Source organism: Dromiciops gliroides, chromosome 2 (assembly GCF_019393635.1).
Source record: "Dromiciops gliroides isolate mDroGli1 chromosome 2, mDroGli1.pri, whole genome shotgun sequence".
Taxonomy (NCBI): Eukaryota; Metazoa; Chordata; class Mammalia; order Microbiotheria; family Microbiotheriidae; genus Dromiciops; species Dromiciops gliroides.
Genome location: NC_057862.1, coordinates 471,387,477 through 471,411,354, shown reverse-complemented (window position 1 = coordinate 471,411,354; position 23,878 = coordinate 471,387,477). Strand labels below are relative to the sequence as shown.

General features: G+C 45.7%; 2 protein-coding genes across 7 annotated transcripts; one reads left to right on the top strand and one right to left on the bottom strand.

Annotated features, from left to right (window-relative positions):
- Positions 1 to 125: 125 nt before the first annotated feature.
- ATRAID (all-trans retinoic acid induced differentiation factor) lies at positions 126 to 8,948 on the bottom strand. 2 transcript variants are annotated; one of them, XM_043982934.1, is made up of 7 exons: positions 8,658 to 8,948; positions 6,359 to 6,477; positions 2,116 to 2,187; positions 1,294 to 1,365; positions 1,091 to 1,212; positions 694 to 791; positions 126 to 449 (listed from the first exon to the last, which is right to left on the bottom strand). In XM_043982934.1, the coding sequence occupies exons 1-7, from the start codon at positions 8,754 to 8,756 to the stop codon at positions 345 to 347; spliced, it is 687 nt and encodes a 228-aa protein (XP_043838869.1). In that variant the 5' UTR covers positions 8,757 to 8,948; the 3' UTR covers positions 126 to 344. The 2 variants fall into 2 exon arrangements, with proteins under 2 accessions (XP_043838869.1, XP_043838870.1); XM_043982935.1 differs by lacking the exon at positions 694 to 791.
- SLC5A6 (solute carrier family 5 member 6) lies at positions 8,549 to 22,848 on the top strand. Of its 5 annotated transcripts, XM_043982930.1 has the most exons (18): positions 8,549 to 8,590; positions 9,222 to 9,334; positions 9,883 to 9,949; positions 14,022 to 14,572; positions 14,842 to 14,907; positions 15,465 to 15,516; positions 16,198 to 16,265; positions 16,430 to 16,584; positions 17,055 to 17,195; positions 17,383 to 17,512; positions 18,406 to 18,494; positions 18,997 to 19,109; positions 19,596 to 19,663; positions 20,106 to 20,192; positions 20,359 to 20,537; positions 20,712 to 20,815; positions 21,258 to 21,373; positions 21,865 to 22,848. In XM_043982930.1, exons 4-18 carry the CDS (start codon positions 14,141 to 14,143, stop codon positions 22,009 to 22,011), a joined length of 1,947 nt encoding a protein of 648 aa, XP_043838865.1. In that variant the 5' UTR covers positions 8,549 to 8,590; positions 9,222 to 9,334; positions 9,883 to 9,949; positions 14,022 to 14,140; the 3' UTR covers positions 22,012 to 22,848. The 5 variants fall into 5 exon arrangements, with proteins under 5 accessions (XP_043838865.1, XP_043838866.1, XP_043838864.1 ...); XM_043982931.1 differs by lacking the exon at positions 8,549 to 8,590 and having other exon boundaries at positions 9,023 to 9,303; XM_043982928.1 differs by lacking the exons at positions 8,549 to 8,590; positions 9,222 to 9,334 and adding an exon at positions 9,391 to 9,485.
- Positions 22,849 to 23,878: the final 1,030 nt, after the last annotated feature.

Here is a 23,878-nt window from a genome sequence, read left to right as displayed (position 1 = left end):
GGGAGAAAAACCCTGGCTTCACCAGCCTGGATTAGCCGACCTGCCCTTCAGCTTTCGGAAGAGAATCATTTCCGGAGGGGAATCATTTCCTTACGGCAGCCCAGAAACACACACAGAGAGCACGATTCCTTACAAAGGGGGCTTTTATTAGGAGCAAACATCCCTTACAAACACTTAACTTCAGGCCAGGTCTAGATCCAGCCAGACCGTTGGTAGAGTCCAGCTCTTCTCCCCGCCCCCCAGGTGTCTGCACCCAGGATCAAGGCCCAAGCGGTGCAAGGCAATTCCTGGGCTATGCCCGAGAAGAGTTTTATTCGACTTTTAGGTCCGCAGGAAGACCTGATTCAGGAGGCTCTAATTTTTCGAAGCTGGGTCCCCCAGAGCAAGACGGAGATGCAAAATGTGGTCGTGCCCAGGATTCCAGAGAACAGAAGGACTGGGAAGGAACCCTGTAAGGAATATGCCGTGAGGAACAAGTGTCAGCAGAGCCTTTCAGAGACCTCTATTTTGTCATTCCCCCTCCACCCTAGCACACCTCCCAAAACAGCAGCTCTCCCCGGAGGTTCCCTCTTAATGCAGTTGATTCCAACCACTCCAGGTCCCAAACCTACTCCCCACACCCTACATCTTTTGGCTGTCAGCTGTTCAATATAGTTTTCTCATCCCAAGCTGTTTCAAATCCCCAGTCTTCACCTCACGCAGACACTTGTAGCCATGGAAGCCACTAGTACAAAGACACTGGAAGAGGCCTGGGCCATTGGGGACACAATATGCATTCTCAGGGCACAAAGCTGGGGGCAGGAGAGAAACAGTAGTACGTTAATGACAGATACATTAGGTAGATGAGGCTCCTCATACTTCTGCTTCAACCCCAAATCCTTCAAACTGCTTTCCGGGCCAGCAGCAATAATAGAAAAGATGAGACTAATTATGTCTTTTATCTACATGGGGTGAGGGTCTGTGAAATATAAGAAAGCTCTTGAAACAGTGGATGCTAATTAAAGTCAGGGACTACTTATCCTTATTCAAAGGGTATAGAGTTGAAGGGAAGTGAGACAGTTCCTAGAAGCATGGAAGTGAAAAGTCATACCTGGCTCCACAGTGCTATTGCACTGACTTCTTTGTCCCTGGCAGGTACAGCTGTCAGTGCCACAGGTCATATTATCCCAGGCATAATACCCTCCAGGACAGTCTACTTTCAGTGGCAGCACCCTGAACATAACATACAGTTGTCATACCACACAATCAGATGTTGCTGATCATATTGTACATTTCCTACTTCACTCTACTCACAGTGTCTGGAGCTTAGTGAAGTTACGGAAGACTGTGGTAGATATATTCAGGAGGGGGTTTGCTTGAAGGTCCCTGCAAATCAAAAACACCCACTGTTACTCTGCCTTACCTAAGGAAGCTCCCTGATTCTACTTGTGAGAAATGAATATTTCTCTCTTATATTCAATAACATTATTAGGACCAAGGTTTTTCCCCTTTTCTATTTCCTCATTCAGAAATCAACCAGTATGGGAAATCTCTCTTAGAGTTCTCCCCAGTTCAAGATCTAATCAGACAGTAAAAGAAATTCTAAGTTTGGGCTAATGGGTATGTTCCTGTTCATTGTGTTTGCTCTGACAGGCCTGAGAAAATGTTGATTCTCCCTATTATTAAGACAGGAGATAAGGAAATTGATATCTCTTTGACCAAGATTTGAGTGATCTAAGTCATGTACCTCAACATGGCCCATCTCCCATTGTGTTAACCAATCAGAAGTGATTAGGCATCCCTCAGGAATACCTCCTCTCCAAAAGGCATATAAACTGTGACTGCACCAGTATTAGGAGTCTTTGGTCTAAGAGATACATCCAAATGATCATCCTTTTATTAATAACCTGATGGCCTTATTAATAAAATGATTAAATTACCCAGAAACTATGTCTCTCAAACCTTTTTAATTATCACACACATGTTTCTCATAGTGCCCATTGTTCATCCTGGACTGTCCGGGTTGAAGTCGGGACCCCCCCTCCCCATTTCTCCTAGAAGGGCTCCCTCCCCAGGGAGCCAGCTTTTCAACCCTCTACACTTATGTTCTCTAGGGAGGAACCTGAGACCACTTACAGAACAATGACAGAATAGGCCTCAGCAAAGGGTGGGTCCAGTTCTTTCAGGGAACAGTTCTGAAGATCTAGTCTAAAGGAAGAAAAAGGTCAGTGCAGTCCTGTCCCTCTTGCCCCATCCACCACTTTTTTCCCCACTAACAGGACTGTGCCACCTGTCTTTTTGTCATCTTTTACAGCCAGCTATCATTTATTGCAGACCAGCTGTGCAGACAACACACCCCAGGGCACTGTGCTCCATCTTACTATTTACCTGTCTGGGACCAACCTGTCAGAATATTTGTGTCTATTTGGAAATAAGGAGAGGGTTCTGTGCTTCTTATCTAGAAAAAGTGTTTCAAATCTGTTACCAGATTACTGGTGGCTCCTTACAGGATGGGATAAAATGCAAGTTATATAAAAATATAAGTTTTTATTTTTCCTCAGGTATAGATGTGAATGTCCACTAAACTATACTGCAAAATCCTCAGAGTTTGAAATTGTACTTTAGCCTTGTTTTTCCTTCAATAGCTTATATTTATTCAACAAATATGTATTGAGAGCCTACTGTATGTACTATTACACTAGCAGATGAAAACAAAGATCCCTGACCTCAAGGAATTTACAATCTATTAGAGGGAGAGGACAAGAAAAGACACAAAAAACAATTACAAAAATTACTTGGGAGTTTAAGAATAATATAACAATGTCACAAGGAAGAATTTGATATCATGTGTTACAAAGCTACAGAAGATCAGAGAGAGGGATCAGGATGGGTTAGATTGATCAGTGAAGGGTTCATGAGATAGATGAGACTGACTAGTCTGAGAAAATAGTTAATAATGGATTTCTTGGGGGACCCAGAGATCACTTTCTCAGTCCTCCCCCTGCCCTTCCAGAAAGTCCAGTTCTCCTAGAGAAACTTTATCAAATCTCATTTGAGACAAGCCCAAGGGAACAAAAGAAGTGAAGATCGATTCTTAAGTGAGGGATTTTTTGCATTCTTTTCCCAGATGTCATCTCTAGAATTCATTTTAATATAGACCTCCCTTCAAATAAGGTCAACCAATGGAACTGAATGATGCTAACAAATTAGCTTTGATCAATGTATAATAACCTGCCTCTATCAAAAGAGGATAAAAACCCTTGGAAGAGGCCAGGAAGGTCTTTTAAGGGCAACATGGGTCTTTACAGGGTCAGCTTTCTGGGCCACAAGGGTCTCTTTGAGGTCTTTTTGGGGCTTTTCTCTTGCTTTCACCAAGTGGCATGCTGAACCTCTCTCTCTGCTTTCTCTACCATGAGGCCTGAGACCATCAAAAGTTAGAGAGACACATTGTCAATCCTTTACTGGTATAACATTGACTATATTATTAATAAATGCTTACCCAAAACTTATTTATAGCAACAGCAAATTAATTTCAAAAAACACTATGATGGGTATTGAGTAGTATGGACAGTATTATAAGAAGAAAAGCATGATCAAGGAGACAATGTGCATGGGAATCAGAGCACAGAAAAGAGCAATTGTTAGAAAGAAAGCTTGTGTCCAGAATGCCAGGTTCAAGAGTTTATGCTTTATTCTGTTGGCATGGGGAATCTCAAAGTTGATCTGGCAACACAATAAACAATTCAGAGGATAGAAAGACTAAAAGAAGTGTTATGGGCCCATAGCACCCCAGAAGTTCTCTGGGGGCACATCAAAGAACCTTCTCCTTGAGAAACTAAACCAGAAGATAGACACGCCTAGAGAGATAAGTGGAACCAAATCTGACTGAACAGGCTCTGCGACCCCCACCCTTCATTCTAGTCTCCCTCAACCCTGGGATGATAAGATTGGGTGTGGCTGCTTCCTTTGTGTCCTGAGGAGATGGCTTGAGAAATCTGTAGCCACCCCTCACCCAATTCCTCCAGCCACCACCAGTGGGGGATGGTCCCCCCTCACTAAAGGAACTTTCCACAGTCAGATGGTCACCCCCATCAGTCCTCTATAAAAGTACCTGCCAGTCTCCTGCTTGAAGAGATTGGTGTCTCTCTCTGTGCCCTGCCTTTCTCCCCATGAGATGTCTAAGGATTTCTTTCATGGTTTCCCTTCCCTTCCTCAGCCCTGGAATAAACTACTATCTTGTTCTAACTGCTTTTATGTGCAAGACGGTGTAATTCTTTAAAGAGGAATTCCTAAGGACCCCAAACTCCTACCCCTTACCCCATTTTCCCCATGACAGAAGGAAGAACAATAAGGAGACAATTCAAATACATGCATTCAAGGCTAGATTAAGATGATGCCAGTGAGAATGGAAAGAAATAGATTGAAACAGATATGAGAGACAGAATGAATGAAAACAGAATGAACAAACTTGGTAACTTACTGGGGGCAAAGAAAATAAAGGAGTCAACATGACTGGAAGGACACCTTTAAGCTGTGTGGAAATTTATTTTCATTTGGGGACCCTACCTTTAGGCTGAGATTAGAAAGCCTTGGGCCCTCAGGGTCTCTTCTGTCTGGGAGGTGCTGGTGCCCCTCCCCCTCAGCTTCAGCTGAGCCAAAAAGCCTGGTGGGCTGTACAAGACGCCAAGTCAGACATCTAGGGGGAGGGAGCCCCAGCTCCCTCCACCCTGAGCGGAGCTATCCCAGAGATCCTGGGCTCATCCAGGCTGGGGTTCTGGCGTAGCCTGTGCTGAGGCACGGGAGGCTCGAGCGTCCCCCCAGCCCCAGCCGCAGCTCTGGCTGGTGGATTAGCTTGGTCTGTGGGGGCTCAAAAAAAGCCCCGAGATTTGAGTGGAGAGAAGGAAGTATATATAGACCTGGGAGTTAGACAGAGGGTGGCTGAGAAGAGGACTGGAGGCTGGCTGACAAGATTAGAGGGGCGGCAAAGGTTGGAAAAAGACAGGGATGCAGGAGAAGGCTAAAGAACGGGAACAGAAAAGAGAGACAGGTTGTACGTTTTATTTTCCTGTATTCATAATTTTAAATTGTATCTCATAAATAAACTTTGCTTTGATTATTTAGTTAAGAGGTTTCTTAATCCTTTGCTTACCAATTTTGGGAGTGGAGCAGTGAGGTGGAACTTTATAAACGGCCCACATTAAATTAATAGCAGTCAGATAGTCAGATAGCCAAATAGTCAAAAGTCCCAGAATTAGTCCTCCAGTCAGATTAGCCCCCAAATTAGGCTAGTCATTTAAAATATTTTCACATTTGAATGGCAACTGTGGTAGGACTTACAGCCCAATTATAATTTTTCTAAAATTATCGTTTTTCATATAATCATAATTTTTCATAAGTCCAATTATATAATTTTTTCAGACTAATTTTTCTAGATAATAATTAATTTTTTTTTACAGCTGTGCATTTGAAGCAATTCATGAAAGGTTTAGTAGGTAATTGGAGATATACATGTGGCAGTATTTTGTCCTTAAAAATATATTTATTGATATTCTACAGAAATAACACAAGAGAAATTGCTATTGTTGAAATTTAAAAAATAATTTAGCTTAAATTATTTTAGGAACAGAGAAAGATGTAAAAAAGCCCACCATTTCTATGAATCAAAATAAATTAACATAGTCACTGGACAAAAGTTCAATTTCAAATCCATATATATGTTGTCATATAACTGAACATTTACTGATTTGTATTCAGCTGAAGGGTAGAGACATTTTGTAACATTCAAAGGATGATACATGCCTGAATTTTAGACATAAGGTCCTTTCTGCATCATACCCAATGCTAGCTTCAATGTCAAAACAAAGGAAGCAATGGCAGATAGTTGTACTTTTACAAGTTTAACAGCAAATATCAATAGTCTATATGCTGCTAGCTATTGAAATGAATGGAGTACCAGGCCTGGAATCAGAAAGACTCATCTTCCTGAATTCAAATCTGGCCTGAGACACTTTCTAGCTGTGTGTTCCTGGCTAAGTAACTTAACCTCGTTTGCCTCAGTTTCCTCATCTGTAAAATGAGCTGGAGAAGGAAATAGCAAACTACTCCAGTATGTTTGCCAAGAAAACCCCAAATCAGATAAGACACAAAAGACTAAACAACAACTATCTACCTAGGCAAAAGGTATATGATAGTATTTTTGTGCAGTAGTTATATAGAGTCAAATGGGACAGGTGGTTCATAGGACTTTCCCTAGCCAAAATGGCATATGGATTAAAAAGTATAAGAACCAAATGTCTGTAAGGTTGTATTTTGGAAATCAAAAATGATGTATCGGACCACATAGCTGTATATAATCACACAACCCATTCCTCTTCCTTACCCTACGATGGTGCCCTCTTTGGTCAGACAGCAACGTGCTTCCAGCTTTAACTCTTCTTTCTCACAGTAATGGCCAACCTCTGATGTGTCATGTACAAGTCCAAGACAATATGTGCATACCTACAGGACATATAAGGTCAGGAAGAGACAAGAAAAAGAAATGGTCAGAGTAGTGCTAACTGACCTCCAAATTCTTACCTTATAAAGGGGCAAATTCCCACCTCATAGAGGGACAATGAGATTGCATTATCTCTTCACCCAACATAGAAAAATTAAACTCCCATTCGAGATTCTCTGAAAGAGGCCCCACATAATCCTCCCTACAGTCTAATCTGGAGAAAAATGTATTCCTTTCTTTTCCCTTTCTTTTGTGTTAGGTGTCAATTCTCTTTCCAAACCTGAATCTATTAGTAAAAGCCCCTCAATCCACTTGCAGATTACCATTCAAAAGTATTTATTAAATAAATACAGTAACTTATAAATGCAAACCTGTCACATTGATTTTGAAATATAAAAGATTGTTATAAGAACTCAACACTGGCAACGTCCTACATTTTAGATCTGCATTATAGGCAGGCATGTGCTCATGGAGGGTATGAGTTGACCCTTAAAATGGCAGAAAGGGTAAAGGAAGTGATATGTTAGGAAATTTTGAACTAATAATAGTTTTGTTAGCCAGCTCAGACTCACAAAATGTTAAAAAGTTAATTTTGGAGATCATTTCCTACAACCTCCTCCACCTCTCAATCTCAGATTTACTGGGGACCAGAGATATCCTAGATGTGACTATGGATAAGCCACTTAAATCTCTATTCCCCCTCAAGCAACTAAGACTATACAGTAGAAAGCATTGCCTCTGCAGTCCAAGGACCAGAGTTCAAATCCTATCTCTTAATTAGAAAATGCTCTTAAATCCCTGGGCCTCAGTTTTCCCATCTGTAAAATGAAGACATTGGACTACACAGATTGAGGTCCCCTCTAGCTCTACAGCTAAAGAGAGGGAAAGTGATTTGCCCATGGTCACACAGCCATTTAAGTGTGAGTGGCTTGGATAATTCAGTAGATAGAACAGGAGATCCCAGTCTGTTAGTGCTGTGTTTAAATACTAGCTTTAGATACTCATTAGCTGTGTGACCCTGGACATGTCACTTGACCTCTGTCTGTCTTAGTTTCATCATCTGTAAAGTGGAGATAACAACATCTACCAGACAGGTTCTTGTGAGAGTAAAATGAGATACTATTTATAGAGTTTCACAATACAAATTATCATATTCTGACTTCCAGTTCTAGGCTCCCTTATGACTGAGGAATAATAGTAACTGACATTTATAAGTAATTGCATAAACAGTAACAGACATTTAAACTAACCTTTAAGAGTATTACTTATAAAAAAAAGAATATTACTTATTAGTAGGATATGGTCAGAAAAACCTGGGTTCAAGTTCTGCTTCTGATGTATTAGAAGTGACCCTTGGGCTAGTCCCTTCAATCTGCCCCCAAGCAGCTCTCAAACTCTAAAGCAAATCATCTTGATTTTGTTTCTACTTCCTCTCCTCTAACCAAGTTGTCAACAAACCCTGGCTTCTGACTTTTCCCGCCTAGGCAACTGGGGTTAAGTGACTTGCCCAAGGTCACACAGCTAGTAAGTGTCAAGTGTCTGAGGCCAAGTTTAAACTCAGGTCCTCCTGAAACCAGGGCTGGTGCTTTTCCCACTGCGCCACCTAGCTACCCCAGCAAAGCTTCTTAAACTGTAGGTCGCTACCCCAAATGGGGTCGAGTAACTGAATGTGGGGATTGAGAAAAATTTGGCAATAAATGTTTGATTTGCACACCTATTTTATATACCTACATAGCCGGGTCGAGTAAAAAATTCTCAGGAGAAAAGGAGTCCTGCTCTAAAGCAGCCCATCTGCATAGTGAAGGGATTTCCATACCGGGAGTTTCCAACCAGATGAACCCACCCACCCCCACCAAACCGTGGTTCTGACCTAAAATTTTATGAGGTGTTCCCTGTACGTTAATTATCCAGTCGCCCTACACACACACATTGGCCCCTTGACTCCTTCAGTGTAATACTTAGGTTAATCCTTTACTAACATTTTAGGTCACGTAGGAGTGGCGAGGGCATAGGGCAGGTTACGGTGGGGGTCCAGGCGAGGGTGACCGGGCCAGGCGCCCCGGGAGACCCATCAGCCTCGATCCAGCCGAGGAAGGTGGAGCTTGTGGTGACCCGGTAAGGCCCAGGGCTGATCACCCCCTTTCCCCACTTCCCCCGACCCCGCAGACAACCTCTCCAGTACCTCGGGCAGCGCCAGGGAACTTTCCGCGCTCAGAGCGAGGAGAAGGGGTATAGCCCAGGACACCCAGTCCAGAGACCGGTCGCACCCCACAGGCGCCATTTTTCCCCCCTCTTCCCTCAGCACGAGACGTCAATCATCACGTATCGGAGAATACGCGGGCGCGTCGTTATGACGTTTGCCCCCCACCTCACCACCTTCCCTCTAGCCTCGGCCGTCGAATGGTCTCCTTAGGAATAAATTTTCGCCGGCGCCCCGAGGACTTTAGGAGATGTTTTTTCTTTGCTGGCGAGTGAGCCCTTCCCGCCCCCAGCTCTCGAGTTGCTCGACGGGTTTCTTAGGGTTTCCTTTCCCGGACCCGTGGGGGGGAGGGGCAGACCTTCTTCCTTCTGTCTGGGGCCCCGGTCGATTCTTTCAGCAGGCTCGGGAGCTCCCTGACCCGCGGTCCCAGGGTGGCGTACTCGGCACCAAGCTCCGGGACCCCATAGTTACTCGACGTCCAACCTGTACGTGCCCTCAATTAACATGGTGGGCGTAGCCTCCGTGGACCTCATTTGCTCCAATCAGGAGGCGTGGCTGTGGAGGCACGGCAGTGGCATCATCAGTCGGCGCGCTCCCGGCTCCGAGTAACTTCGTCCGGGGAACCCACGTGTGTTGGAGGCGACAGTACTACGCTGGGGGTAGCTGCCAGTGGGACTGGCTGGAGTGGGGTGGGGTGGAGTGGAGGCGGGTGGGGGCGGGTCTGGAGAGGTAGAGATATTTAATCTGCCCCGGGCAGAAGAGGAGCATTATGATTTGGAGGCAAGGAAGTAAAGAGTCTGCTGGACAGAGGTAAGCAGTGGAGGGGGAAGGAAAGAAGGAAGAAGGACAGAGCATCTCAACCTTGAGATTTGGAAAGGGAGGGTTCTTTTTGCGTAATCCAGGGTCATTGTCCCCTGTCGAGGAGAGAGTGATTTGAGTTTGCTGCGGGTAGATAAGGACTCTCGCCTACCTAGAGACTTCCAGTGGAAGAGGAAGGGAGGGGAAGAGAAAAACTGGTGGGTGTGTGGTGAGCAATAGAGAAAGTAGGAAGAGGAGAGGACCCTGGTGATGGTAGTGGTTGTGGTAGGAGCAGTTTGAGGAAGAGGTAGAAATGAAAACGCCTGTGTTGAAAAGGAAAGAGGAGCAGCCAGGCAAAGGTCAAGAGAAGATCGTTTCATGTCTAGATCTGTCCTTTCTTTAATCACAGAAAAGTGAATAATGAGGAGCTGGAAAGAGATGGAGGGGACTTCTTAGCACTGGCCTAAGCAAAGGAGGTAAGGCAGTTGGGTACACCATACACAGTCCAAGTAGTGGCCTACCTGTATTCTCAGCTTTGCTGTTTTGTGACCTTGGACAAACCATTAATCTTTGGGTCTCTGTTTCTTTTGTAAAATGAGGGGATTGGATTAGTTATTCCCTAATCTACATGCCAACTCTAAAACCTGTAAAAGAGAAGGAGAGGGTTTTGCTAGGGAGATGGAGATGTAGGTTTGGAAAGATGAAGATATTGACCTTTCAAAGGGTTTGGGGGCAGTTTCTTGCTTAGAAAGGAGTAGTCAGGCAGTCGGACAGTTTGACAAAATGACGATTAAGACGATTTGTTTGCATACCTTTTGGGTCAACAAGCATTTATTTGTGTCACACTTAGTGCTAAGCACTAGGGATACAAAGAAAAGCAAAAAGTATTGTTCTCAAGTCCCTCACAGTTAATGAGGGAAACAACATGAAAACAACTATGTACAAAAGCTATAGACAGGATAGATCTGAGGTAATCACAGAGAAGGGGCACTTATATTAAGGAGGGGAGTAGTAGCCAGGAAAGGCTTTTTGCAGTAAATGGGATTTAGTTGTCACTTGAAGGAGTCCAACAAAGCCAGGAGATAGGGATAAGGGGAGAGAGAGAGAGAGAGAGATTGAGAGAGAGAGAGAGAGAGAGAGAGAGAGAGAGATTGTTCCAGGCATAGGGGACAGCCAATGAAAATACAATCAAGATATGGCATGCTTGTTCAAGGAACAACAGAAATCCAGTGTCACTGGATCACAGAGTACATAAAGGGGTGTAGTAAGGTATGTATAAGAAGTTGGGAAAGATAGAAAGGGACTAAATTATGACTGGTTTTAAAAGTACTAAGTAGCAGCTAGGTGGCGCACTGTATAGAGTGCTAGATCTGAAATCAGACCTGCCTTTCATATCCAGCCTCAGACATTTACTAGCTGTCATCCTGGGCAAATCACTTAAACCCTGTTTGCCTCAGTTTCCTCATCTGTAAAATGGGGATAATAGTAACACCTGCTTCCTAGGGTTGTTGTGAGGATCAAATGAAATAGTCATTGTAAAGTAATGCCTGACACATAGTAAACACTATATATATATATATATATATTAGCTGTTTTTATTATATGGCTCCTGATGGTAATAGGGGGCCACTGGAGTTTATTAAATAGGGAGGGGATATGGTCAGACCTGCACATTAAGATCATTTTGATAGCTGAGTGGAGGTTGAACTGGGAGGTTTGTGGCAGGCACTAATAGGCAGTAATTACTTAACAGTAATAAGGAAGTTCTGAAGAAGAGAAGGCTTGGAGTGAAAGATAATGAGTTTATGATGTCTGTGGGACATTTGTTTTAACATATCTAAGAAGCAGTTGGAGATGTGAGGCTAGAGGTCAGTACTTAGGTTACCTGCCAGCCAAGTGCACTTATCTTGCATTTATTCCATGGAACCAGGACTCATCTAGTTCACTACAGCTCATTTCTAAGACATTGGAGGTATCAGAATTTTAAAAGAGGATTCTTGGAAATGGAAAATCCTTCCCCTACCCGCCATTTCCCAAAAGAATATCAGGCACACAGTGACAAGCATTGGAGGAAATATTTTAGAGCAAGACATTGTGTTCTTTGTGTCCTCACACCACTCTTCTTTCTACTTTTGAAACTGATCCTACTGAAATAGGGTTCTTCTCTAATTTTTAGGACAGTACTTTCTGGCTTTTTTGTTTGTTTTTTGGTTTATTTGTTTTGTGGGGCAATGAGGGTTAAGTGACTTGCCCAGGGTCACATAGCTAGCGTCAAGTGTCTGAGGCTGGATTTGAACTCAGGTCCTCCTGAGTCCGAGGCTAGTGCTTTATCCACTGTGCCACCTAGCTGCCCCTTTCTGGCTTTTTAAAGCCTAATACATGGGGGCAGCTACAGTGGATAAAGCACCAGCCCTGAATTCAGGAGGACCTGAGTTCAAATCTGGCCTGAGACACTTGACACTTACTAGCTGGGTGACCCTGGGCAAGTCACTTAACCCCTGCTGCCCTGCAAAAAAAAAAAAAGCCTAATACACATCTGGGAAGGGCATCTAGTAATCCATCAGTCCAAGCATTTGCCCACCCAGAAGAAGCACATAATATTAGGCCTTCCTCATTTTATGTATGGGGAAGCTGAGACCCTGTGAGATGAAGTAATTTGCCCAAAGTTAATCACTTAGTGGTAGAGCTGGAATTAGATTCCAGGTCATCTGATTCACAGGAAATTCAACTGTCCATCAACTGGCTTTCATCTTATCTTTGCCACACACACACCTCTACCCCCACCATAAGACTGAGGAAGAAAGAGGGAAGAAAACAAAGGCATGTTGCAATAATATCCAGGACATCTTTGTGCCAAATGGGAGGGTCCCAATCAGAGACAGTTGGGAATTGGTTATGATTATGCAGAGCATGTGATGCCCCAGATCCGGCAGACCTGGGTTGCCTTCCACCTTGTTCTGACAAAGTTCACAGTCCAGGGCCGAACTTTGTGAAGTCACGCTCAGCCTAGACATGTGCAGTGTGACACTAATGAGAAGAAGGCCAGGTTGTTTCCTTGAGGAGAAGGGAAGCCTAAAAGGGGGAGGGGGGGAGAGGATTAGGCCGGGCGGGGAGGAAAGCACAAGGCATGTTAATCAGTCTCTAGATTACTTAGAGCTAAACTCTGTTTCAAGGGTGATGGCCCAGTGCCTGTTCTGGTAGTAGAGGTTAGAAAGTCAGAGGAGCTGCAAAAACCCCTCTCAGCTTCCCATCAGAGTTCTAGAGCGTTCCTTGTTTCCTTCTCTATTGTACTGATCATATCTCTCTCACATTTCTCCCATCTTGGATTCAGAACATACGGTATTTATTGTCATTTGTTTTCCTTAAGTTGTTTATGTTCTCCCCTGGAGCAGATGTCAGAGCTCCTGGTACAGACAGTAGTGTGGGCATTGTCTCTAGGATTAAAGCACCTTTTCCTTCCACCTCTTCCCCTACCCCCAGTCTCCTTTGTCATAGTGTCAACTGGTGCACTACAAGAAGCCTAAGCCCTCTAGGAATGTTTCTGAAGCCCTGGTGTTCCCTCTGCCAATCGCCCGCTCCTAGGCATCTCTAGTCTTAGTTTAATTTTGCACTCCTAGGGTCACTGCCACAGGTATCTGAGGAATTGAGGCTTTAAGGATTTATTCCATGAAAGGGTGGAATGGAATTTATTCATTATTAGTTGCAGGAATTTGTTCACACCCTCTTCCTTGGCCCCACCTCAGCTTACTTAAAAGATCAGACCCTTTGTAGCTAGTCAGAGCTCCAACCATTGAAAGCCACTTCACCAGCAGTAGCGGGATCTCATCTCCAGGTGTGTGTCAGCCCCCAAGAAGACCACTGTCCTGTTTGCCTTCCCTTCATCTTCTTTCCTTCTCTAGCTCTGAGCCCCTCAGCTTGCCCAGTACCCTTTTGTGTTTCTGCTAGGGGAGTAGTTCTGGGCAGGGTTTGGAGGTGCCATGTTGTGTGTAACTGGGGATGCAAAGAATAGTTTGTGTTAGCCCCGGGAGAATCCCAGCAGAGAATTGCTAGGACCTTGGGGTTACTTCAGGAGGATACTGAGAAGAGACAACAAAGATGCCAAGAAGGACAATGAAAGTTTGGGAGCTTGTGGCCAGAAGTACTGATTGAAATACCAAAATGGTTCATATAACATTCCTGTTCCCTGCTGGGCTCTGGAGCCAGACTGGGCTGTGCTGGCTTGGTGAACTGTAATTATTGGTTCTGTGCTGTGTTGACTTTTGTCTACTTGTTGGAGTGTTGACCCTCTAAGGGCTTTGAATTTGAGCAGATCCATAGACCTTGGCCAGGCCTTGATGTCTCCCCCCCATCTCTGTGCTGGTTTCCTGCCCTACTCCACCCTTCTCTAACCTATACTACAGACATATCTGTCTGCTTTCAAATCCTTCTGTAGTCCAAGGCTGAACTGGCTGGCTTCAGGAATGGGAAGCACCATGGGGAGTGGATGTGAGAATCTGACCCTGACTTGGAATGGGTTTCCTTAACAGGATTTTCTGATTCCCTTGACAGCTTGGCTTCTACCATGCCACCCGGCAGAGGAAGAAAACAGTGAAGAGTGTGAGTGGACACCAGGTTGTACTTGTAATTCATCTTTTGCCTTTGCACAGCTAGAAAGCATTGTGAAATCTATGAAGGATACCTGGGTACAGGGCATGGGCATCAGAGAATTCTATTCCGGGGTGAGTCCATCTACCATAACCCTTCCAACAGCAACCCCACCGACAACCCTATCCCAATTCACCCTTGTGGACTATGGAGTCTGTGTACTGTTATTGGTGTTATCACTTGCAATTGGACTGTTCTATGCACGTCGAGGCAGGGGCCAGAACACAGTCCGCCAGTTCCTGTTGGCCAACCGTAGCATGGGCTCCCTACCTGTGGCACTTTCTCTGCTCGCAACCTTTCAGTCAGCTGTGGCCGTCCTAGGAGTCCCTGGAGAGATCTTCCGTTCTGGCACTGAGTATTGGTTCCTAGGCTGTTCCTACTTACTAGGTCTGATGGTGCCTGCCCATATTTTCCTACCTATCTTCTACCGACTGAATCTCTCCAGTGCTTATGAGGTGGGTGGAAAGGGAAGACTATACAAGGATGGGGAGGAAGGGAGGAGAAGCAGTGGTGGGCTTTCAGGCTCATATATCCCAGGGTTTTTTCTGTCCCATAAGAGCAGCACTTGAAAATGATGAGAGAATGGGGTAGAATTCCCAAAGTCTAGTCTGTGATGGAACTAAGATTTTCCATCCTACTTCTTGCCCTCTGTACCTCCATAAACAGCATGAGATCAGAGAGACCTAGGCTCTGACATGATTCTCTTCATCCTTACACATTCTAGTACCTGGAGCTTCGATTCAGTAAGGTTGTGCGACTCTGTGGAACCCTAACCTTCATCTTTCAGATGGTAAGTAGGAAAAGGATAGGAAGTTAGGTGTGGAATGAGGCATATGTTTTTAGATCTAGCCAATGTATTCATTTAATTTATTTGACTGTTTTGTTACAAGGAAGGGTCTTATTGTGGAGTTGTTGGAGTAATATCACAGTGATTTTTTTTAAAGAGCATCAATAATTTTATCTTTAAAAGAGGATAGGGAATGAATAGGGCAAAGAGGGATACACAGTAAATTAGCATACTCCTGCCCTCATTTGCCTCCAATGGCACAAAGAGTGTGTGTATGCACACATGTGTATATGTACACATGTATATATACATATACAGATAGATAAAATATATATCACTGTTGCCCTAAGCTCTGAAACCTTAAGCCTAGGGCAGGATCCATAGGGACATGCCAAGGGCTAGAAGAAGACAGAGAAAGAGAAATGTGCTTGGGCACAAGGGAGCAGTGTGGGATATTGGAGCTGAAATATAGTTCTCTCTTCTCCCTTTCCCACTCTTATTCCCTCTCTGACTCCGTCCCCTGTTTTCTCTTCCTCTTTCCTCCTTCCTTTCCCCAACAGGTGATCTACATGGGTGTTGTTCTATATGCCCCAGCCTTGGCACTCAATGCAGGTAAAGAGTCATGGCCTTTGTATAGGACTGGCAGGCTGCCTAAGAAATGGGGGAGGTTAGAGCTTTCCAAATAAGAATTGGTGTAAAAGGGGGAGGTTTGTCACTTTCCAGGCCCTTTGGACTAGTTTGAGGGAAATGGCTGTTTAGGTCACCAGAAATGTGTTTAATCACTACTCAACTTAAATTGGTTAATCAACAGCTTTTGGTGTTATTACTCAGGTACTTCAAAGCTAATGAATGATTCACTTTGGCTTTAGTTAGACATGCATCAAGGCATCTTCACTACAGTTCCTCTCTCAGCCTGCATTTGAAAGTTTTTAAATTGAATTAAATTTTGTCCGATGAAAGAAAAACAAAACTCCAGTTGTGACAACCAACCTTGGCTCTAGAGAAAAATTAGGAAAATGCATCTCTCCTTTTCTTTGTCGAGGTGGGGGAACATATTAAACATAATGTCAGACTGGATTGATATACTGAGCTGCTTTTCTCCTTATTCTATTACAAGACTAGGACAGGAGGGGATGGAGGGATATATTTCAGAAAAGAAGGTTATGTAAAAACAAAAATATATACACATCTATTGTATACATATGTTTGTTTAGGTTTTTGGTTTTTTTAATAAAAATGTATCTAGGAACCTCCCTCCCCTAGTGAGAATTTTACTTTGTCATCTGCTTACAGTGACTGGCTTTGATCTGTGGGGCTCAGTGCTGGCTCTGGGTATCGTCTGTACTATCTATACTAGTCTGGTAAGTGCCCCGGGGATGGACTAGGATGGGATGCAGTGGGTGACAAAGGAGAAGTGGTCCTGAAAGGATCCCAGCAGCATAACACAAGGAGGAAAGTGGGTGGGCCTGCATTCCAGACATTTTGGAGAAGAGCTACGTAAGGCCTACCTTCTTTTCTTCTGCAGGGTGGGCTGAAGGCAGTCATTTGGACAGATGTGTTCCAGACATTGATCATGTTCCTAGGGCAACTAGCTGTTGTCATCGTGGGGGCTGCCAAGGTGGGCGGCTTGGGGCGTGTTTGGGATGTGGCTTCACAGCATGGCCGTATCTCTGGAATTGAGTGAGTACTACCCTCCCCCCAACAAACCAACTGTAGCATGTGGGAACTTGTGGCCTGACCTCAGAGGTCTGTGCACCAGGTGGAATGCTGAGACAAGAAGGAGCTTGATAATGGAAGAAAAGGAGACAACAGTTAGATCCTGGGGGCATCTGAAGTGTGCAGGGAGCCAGGATTTTACATGAATAAAGTATGGTATGGTCAGAGACCATCCCTAACACATACATACGGGACTTTGAGGTTGTTGGGAGAAGCAGAAGGGCTCATCTTACTGACTTCAAACATTCACCTTCCACAGCCCTCCTGCATTTTCCGCTTAGCATTTGTATAATTGTTTGGACTTTGAGTGTCCTCCCTCAATCCCTTCCCCGAGGTTGGCCCCAGTCTTGCTCTCCCTCTGGCACCTTCTCAAAGGAGGGCAGGGAGTCTCCATCCAGGGACGCATCATAAGGTGACTGGCCATTCTGTTGCAGCCTGAATCCAGACCCGTTTGTGCGGCATACCTTCTGGACTCTGACTTTTGGAGGATTCTTTATGATGCTCTCCTTATATGGAGTGAACCAGGCCCAGGTCCAGCGCTACCTCAGCTCCCGCACTGAAAAGGCTGCCATTCTGTGAGTTGAAAAGGGAGAAACGAGAAAGGAGGGATTCTGGGGGGGTGGGGGGTAGTAATGGTCCTAGGGAGGGCAGCCCTACCCCAGAATCAATGGGGTCCCTGTTCTGGGACTTTCCTGCAGACTTGGGTTGTTGTATCCCAGCACTCTGACATATGTCCCCCCACTACCCTGCCTTCTCTTGTAGTTCCTGCTATGCTGTATTCCCCTGCCAGCAAGTGTCACTCTGTATTGGCTGCCTCATTGGTCTCGTCATGTTTGTCTATTACCTCGACCACCCCCTAGCACCAGAGCGAGCTCACGTCTCCTCTGACCAGGTCAGTCTCCTGTAGGGCATTGTCCTGCACGGCTATAAAAATAACGGTAACGGGCAGCTAGGTGGTGCAGTGGATAGAGCACCGGCCCTGGATTCAGGAGGACCTGAGTTCAAATGTGACCTCAGACACTTAGCACATACTAGCTATGTGACCCTGGGCAAGTCACTTAACCCCAATTGCCTCACCAAAAAAGAAAAAAAAAAGAATAACGGTAACACATAGCACAGTCACATTTACACAGCACTTTTCAGGGCAGTACAACATAAGCTCCTTGAGGGCAGGGACGTTTTCATTTCTCTTTGGATCTGCAGCACAGATAAGGAAATGGAGCTTGAGTAACTTGCCCAAAGTTACATAGCTAAGAAAAGGCAGAATTTGTGATTCAAACAGGTCTTTTGGTTGTAAATTGAGGACCTTTCCCCCATACCATTTCTGTGTGCATAGGGTATGTACTTACTGTATGCCAGTTCCCCGCCTCGCCTCTGTGAGAGCGGGCACTCAATGTTAATCATTTTAATGTCTCCCTCAGAACTTAGCAGAGGGGCTGGGGCCTTAATACCAGGCTCTCTAACTAAGTCCTGCACTCCTTCCTCCTAACCAAGCTCTTAAGGCTGAGTATGGTGAAATATTCATACAGGCGACATTCCCATATCCCATAGCAGACTAGTATTTCCTAAGAAGCTCCCCCCCCAAAAAAAACCACATGCACATGCATGTCCACGCACTCAACCTTTCCCCAGTTCTGCTGTTGCATTTCAGCTTTGGGGTGACTGGCTTTCCTGGATGCCTTGAGCTGGGATATCCTGATAATATCTTATAGAGACATGGGTGTGTCATGTGCTTGCCTCATCACAGCAGCTGTCAGACCACTGAATGTGCTGCTCTGTCCACAGATGGTCCTATACTTCGTGATGGACATCCTAGGGGGGCTACCTGGCTTACCTGGGCTCTTTGTTGCCTGTCTCTTCAGTGGTTCTCTCAGGTAAAGTCTTTGGCTGATTTTCCCTACAGAGTTAGTGATGCTGCTCCTTGGCCCTACTTCTGGGGTCCTAAAGGTTAGAGACCATAGCTCCCCTTGCCCTGAGGGAATCCCAGTATGTGGAACACTTTTTAGTCTAGCTTTATTTGCATCCCCCAGGTATGACAAAAGTCCATATAGGAAGACTCCTTCCCAGAAGGTGTCTCCTCTTTTTTCATGGACAACTTTCCCTGTTACACTAAGCCGTTCCCTGAAATTAAGACCTTTTAATAGGATTTATCCTTGAGCTCTACCACCCAGAAAGAAGGCTCCCTGTTGTTGGCATTTCCTTGGTCCAGCAGCAGAAGGCTGTTCAGACTGTTGCCTGTGGCGATAGCCGTCCTATAACATTTTCACCACCTTGCCCAAGCCCAATGCATTACAACCAGTCGGGCCACGTCGTGCAAAAACCTACCTGCTCAGCCTTAGAGCCAGAGCAAAGCTGCATCCTCATCTGGCTTTTCAGCACTATCTCCTCAGCTTTTAATTCACTCGCGACGGTCACCATAGAAGATCTGATCCGGCCCCACTTCCCTGAAATCCCAGAGAAGCGTGCCACCATGATTTCCAAGGTCCTTGGTAAGCCCTGGCCCCATATCCCTTCGACCCAGTAACACATGAGCTTCTTGAGAGCAAGAGGACAAGGGCAGAGACTTTCTGTTCCGGGATCCCCAGCCTCTGATGCTTAGCGAACGACTCCTAAATGCTTGTTGGGTCACACTGAATCGGCCCTTTGGTATTTTTGTTGATCACTTCCAAACTCATCATTACTGTTGTGATTAAGGTTTCATTAAGCTCTTGTTCCTAGCCCAGACTGAGCTGGCTTCTTTATCTCGAGGTTTAAGCACATAGTTCATTCAGTTCATTCCCGTGAGCAGGAGAAGTCCCCAGCTCCCCTGGGAGGGGGTAAAGAAAGAGACTTCTGGGTGGGAGAACCCTGGGACTGTGACAAGACAAGTATAAACCTTAAAAGGAGGCAGAAAGAGGGAGGCTAGTCCTGCTTCTTTCTCCTTTTATTCCATATTAGGATTCATCTCTTTGTCTTCTTCCTTTCTCCTTCCCTAGCTGTACTCTATGGCCTAGTGTGTCTGGGAATGGCCTACATCTCCTCCTTAATGGGGCCTGTGCTGCAGGTAAGGAATACAGTAGGAAAGAGCAGGTATGGTGTGCTTAGAAAGGGGGAGAAGGGGGAGGACACAAGAAATCAAGTCAGGAGTTGGCTTCCCCTAGTGAGGAATGACCTACATTCCTACTTAGTGACCCCACTTGTGAGACAGCCAGGGCCACTCACACTGATGAAGCAGAATTCTTTTGACAGCTCCAATATTTAACCTTAGTTTTTTATTTGTACATGGAGGAGATTGGATGAACTCTACATCTTATAACTGTGAGCTAGAGAGCTTATCCCCACGGGAAGTAGATCTCCTCCCTCATCCCCTCTGGCCCCTCTAGTCTTTACTGTATATGAGGCGATTGATTGATGGGAAGAACTCTCCAAGTCCTGGTGCCCAGATATCTCTGAGGCTGCTAAGTACTTATGCTACTTGATCTTTTTTGTTTACTCTTCCTCTCCAGGCAGCAATTAGCATCTTTGGGATGGTTGGGGGACCTCTGCTTGGATTATTCTGCCTTGGCATTTTCTTCCCTTGTGCCAACTCAACGGTGAGTTTCCCTATCAGCCAGATGAAGAGGTAGCCCCAAGGAATGGCCAAGGAGGGACAGGGAGACTAGGTCAGGGCCTTGGTTTTGGCAGGGGTTAGGGAAGGGAATGTGTGCTGGGGAGGGATGGCTAGAGCCCCTGAATTCTGAGTGCAAGTATGTGACATAGGGTGCAGTGGTGGGTCTGCCAGCTGGACTCATCATGGCCTTCTGGATTGGCATCGGGAGTATGATGAGCAGCATGACCTCAAAGACAGTGCTCCCTCCAACCAACAGCACTGGCTTCCCCTCATATAGAAACACTACAGTTGTCACGATGACCACACTGATGCCCTCAGCAGTGTCCAAGTGAGTAAAGGTGGGCTGGGGTTGGAGGCAGAGGTTGCTGATCACTGGGGCCATCCTAGAGTAGACCTAGGAATGTGCTTTCAAGGTGTCTGATGGAGAATAACAAGAGGAAGACATAGAATGTTGTGATGCCTCAAGCTCAGGACTCCCCTCTTACCCTTCTGCTCTCTTCAGGCCCACAGGACTACAGCGGTTTTATAGTCTGTCCTATTTATGGTACAGTGCACATAGTTCCACCACAGTCATCATTGTGGGGCTGCTTGTCAGTCTCCTCACTGGTAAGGAGAAACTCAGTGGGGGGCAGATGGAAACAATGATGGGTGATAGTAGGGGTTAGAGGTGTTTGGGGAGATAGCAGCTAGCCCAAGTGATTCTGGAAGAGGGTACTAGAGGACAGCTAGGTGGCACAGTGGATAGAGCACCGGCCCTGGAGTCAGGAGGACCTGAGTTCAAATCCAGCCTCAGACACTTAACACTTACTAGCTGTGTGACCCTGGGCAAGTCACTTAACCCCAATTGCCTCACCAAAAAAAAAGGAGGGTACTAGGCTTAGAAGGAGGGCAAGCTGGTGCCAATTCTCTAGCTCTTCTATAATCAATTTTTTTCATGTAAGATGTGTGAGGGTACTGGGATAGTAGAACATTGATGAAGAAAAGATTGCTTTGGGACTGGGGAAAGCTGAGGGCCTAGGAAAGACTAATAAGGACCTTTTGTCTTTAGGTGGAACAAAGGGCCAGCCTCCAAACCCTCGGACAATTTACCCAGTGTTACCACGGTTATTTGCCCTCCTGCCCACCTCCTGTCGGGATCGTCTACCCTGCCAAGGCTATAGCCAAGTAATACATGTAGTATTTAAATACCCTTCTACATTTGTTCTTTATGTATCCTTTCCCCATGTCCTCTCTAGCACCTTCCTACCACATCCATCCCCTTACCTTGCCTAATTTTTTCCCAATACTTTTTCCTCCTTTTCTGACAAGTATGAAATCTTTCTAAAGACCTCGTAGGGGCATCTAGGTGGCACAGTGGATAAAGCACCCGCCCTGGATTCAGGAGGACCTGAGTTCAAAGCTGGCCTCAGACACTTGACACTAGCTCTGTGACCCTGGGCAAGTCACTTAATCCTCATTGCCCCACAAAAAAAGAGAAAAAAAGACCTCATAGGAGATTCCTGATGAGCCACATATCCTTTGTTCCTCAGAGTATAGAAGAGAGTCACCTCTTCCGTTTTTCCCATCTGTACAAAATGGGGATTGGTACCCTTCCCTAGGATCCTTGTCTCCTCAATTCCAGCATCCCAACTGTATCCCACCTGTTTTATCTCCAGGATCTCTCCTATAAGACAGATAAGATACCAGAGAAGATGAGCAATGGAATGCTGGCTGGCTGTGGGGAAGAAGTGGCAGTACCTGAGCAAGGCCACATCCAAGAGGACCATGGTCATGCCTTCATACTACAGGAGACATCACTGTGACCCGGGAGCAGAACAGAATTCTTTGGCTCTCATTCTCCCTCTTCCCAGGAGGCAAACGCATCAACCCTCTCTCCCAGTAGACCAAGAGCAAGCCTGTGTCTGTTCCAGTGGGGTGGGTGGGGAGGGGATATTTGATCCTGGTGACCCAGTATGTACCAAAGGCCCATCTTACCATGACACACCCTACACAATAGCTGGAGCTATGATTTCCTGTCATTCACCATCTTGTTATTTCTGATTATTGTTGGGCTTTTTCTCATGCACTTAAGAAGAAAGAAGCCTATAAACAGAAGAGGAGCCAATATATCTTCCCCAGAGAAGGAAGGCCTTCTTCAGAGAGATTCAAAGGGATCTCATGGAAGACTAATTGAACTTAAAACCCTCCATTTCCCCCCCAACCCCAATTCCATGCACCAATCCAGGACCTTGGTGTCAGGTTGCTAATGGCCTAGCCCCAACCTAAGTACAGTGCCCACAAGACACTGGGTTCTCCAGACAGAGGTTGAGAAGAAACCACGGTCCCCAGAAGCTCCCACTGGTGGAAAACTTGGCTATTTTGCTCCTGTTGTGAATCAGAACTAAAGGGTTTATTAGACCCTTTTAAACTAGTAGAGGAAGCTTCTAGCACACTCTACAGGAGCATGTAGGGCTAGGACAGGCTCTGACCAAAAGCAGAAGCAAAGAGCACTGACTAAGCTGGCTTCTTCCTGCCCACTGACTGATCTTGGTCTCGTGCCATTTGTCCTGATTGAGCTACTGCACTGGGCCCATTCTGCCTCTTGTTGAGGCTTTGTCACATACCCGTTTGCCCTGCGGAATACAGTTCTTTTACCTGGACCCATCTAGCCTTCTCTTTATTGCAACTGTCCTGTGCCCATCCTGAAGGCACCTCTCTTTATGGTGTGTGTAGCTGACCTAATGGAGCCTCCTTTGCCTGCCTACCCTGGGACCAAAATCTGAGTCAATGGGAATTTGATCTGAGCAATTTTTCTTCTTGAAAAGCAGTTACTGGGAAACTCACTTTTCCCAAGTCCCCTTTTTATCCCTTGCTCCTTCCTTTTCACATGCTCTTCTTTGTCAGCCATAGCTCAAGCCTTCCTTGCTCTGGTAAGTAGGCTGCCCTTGGAGGGGTGCTGACACCTGTGCGAGAGTTAAGAGTCATTCTAAGCACCCAGGAGAGGACTTGGGCCCCAAAGGAGAGTGTGGCAATCGGATCCTGAAGTATTGGGTAGGGGCAAGGTCAGGGTTCTCTCTCCACCACTGTACCTCTCTGATCTGGTGCACCTCTACCATCTCTGCCTCCCCTCCCAGGGAAAAGAGTCTGTGTAGTGTGTGACAGTTTCAAAGTAAGGGGCCCATACCTCTCTTGAGACTTGGAGCAGAAAGAAGTATTTACCAAGAAGGTCGCAGGAGAAATAGGCAATTGAACAGTCTTCCCCACCCTGATCCAAGCTAGTTAATTCTAATCCTCAGTTGCTCCCTGGAAAGCTTGCTCCCCTGTCCTTCATCCCTGGAGTATACATTCCCAGACTCTTTCTCCCCCTTCACAATCCTAACCCTACCCCCACCCCTGCCATCTCAGTCCAATGAAGAAGAAATTGCTATTCGACTTTTAAAAATAGACTATTTGAGCTGGACTTTTATGGTCTTGGAGTGAGGAACACTGTGCTCACACCCTCCTCCCACACCTGGACACTCCACAACCCCCGACTCCCTCCCACCCCCAGTGCAGCTGCCTGAGAAGCAACTCCATCCAAGCTCCCCATAGCCTGGTTCCAAGCAGATTTATGAGTTTAGCCTTGGCTGAGGCCTCCTCATGGCTTCCAGCCATGTCTCAACTGCTCCTCCACATCCTGGGCAGCCCTAG

Bases quoted from the DNA above. Each gene is read 5' to 3' on its own strand.
- ATRAID (XM_043982934.1), bottom strand. From the start codon at position 8,756: ATGGCGCCTGTGGGGTGCGACCGGTCTCTGGACTGGGTGTCCTGGGCT. The intron at 1,213-1,293 runs GTGAGTAGAGTG...TGTTATGTTCAG, and splicing joins TTCACTAAGCTCCAGACACT to GGTGCTGCCACTGAAAGTAG. The intron at 792-1,090 runs GTATGACTTTTC...TCCTGCCCCCAG, and splicing joins CAATAGCACTGTGGAGCCAG to CTTTGTGCCCTGAGAATGCA.
- SLC5A6 (XM_043982930.1), top strand. From the start codon at position 14,141: ATGAAGGATACCTGGGTACAGGGCATGGGCATCAGAGAATTCTATTCC. The intron at 14,573-14,841 runs GTGGGTGGAAAG...TACACATTCTAG, and splicing joins ATCTCTCCAGTGCTTATGAG to TACCTGGAGCTTCGATTCAG. The intron at 20,193-20,358 runs GTGAGTTTCCCT...TATGTGACATAG, and splicing joins TCCCTTGTGCCAACTCAACG to GGTGCAGTGGTGGGTCTGCC.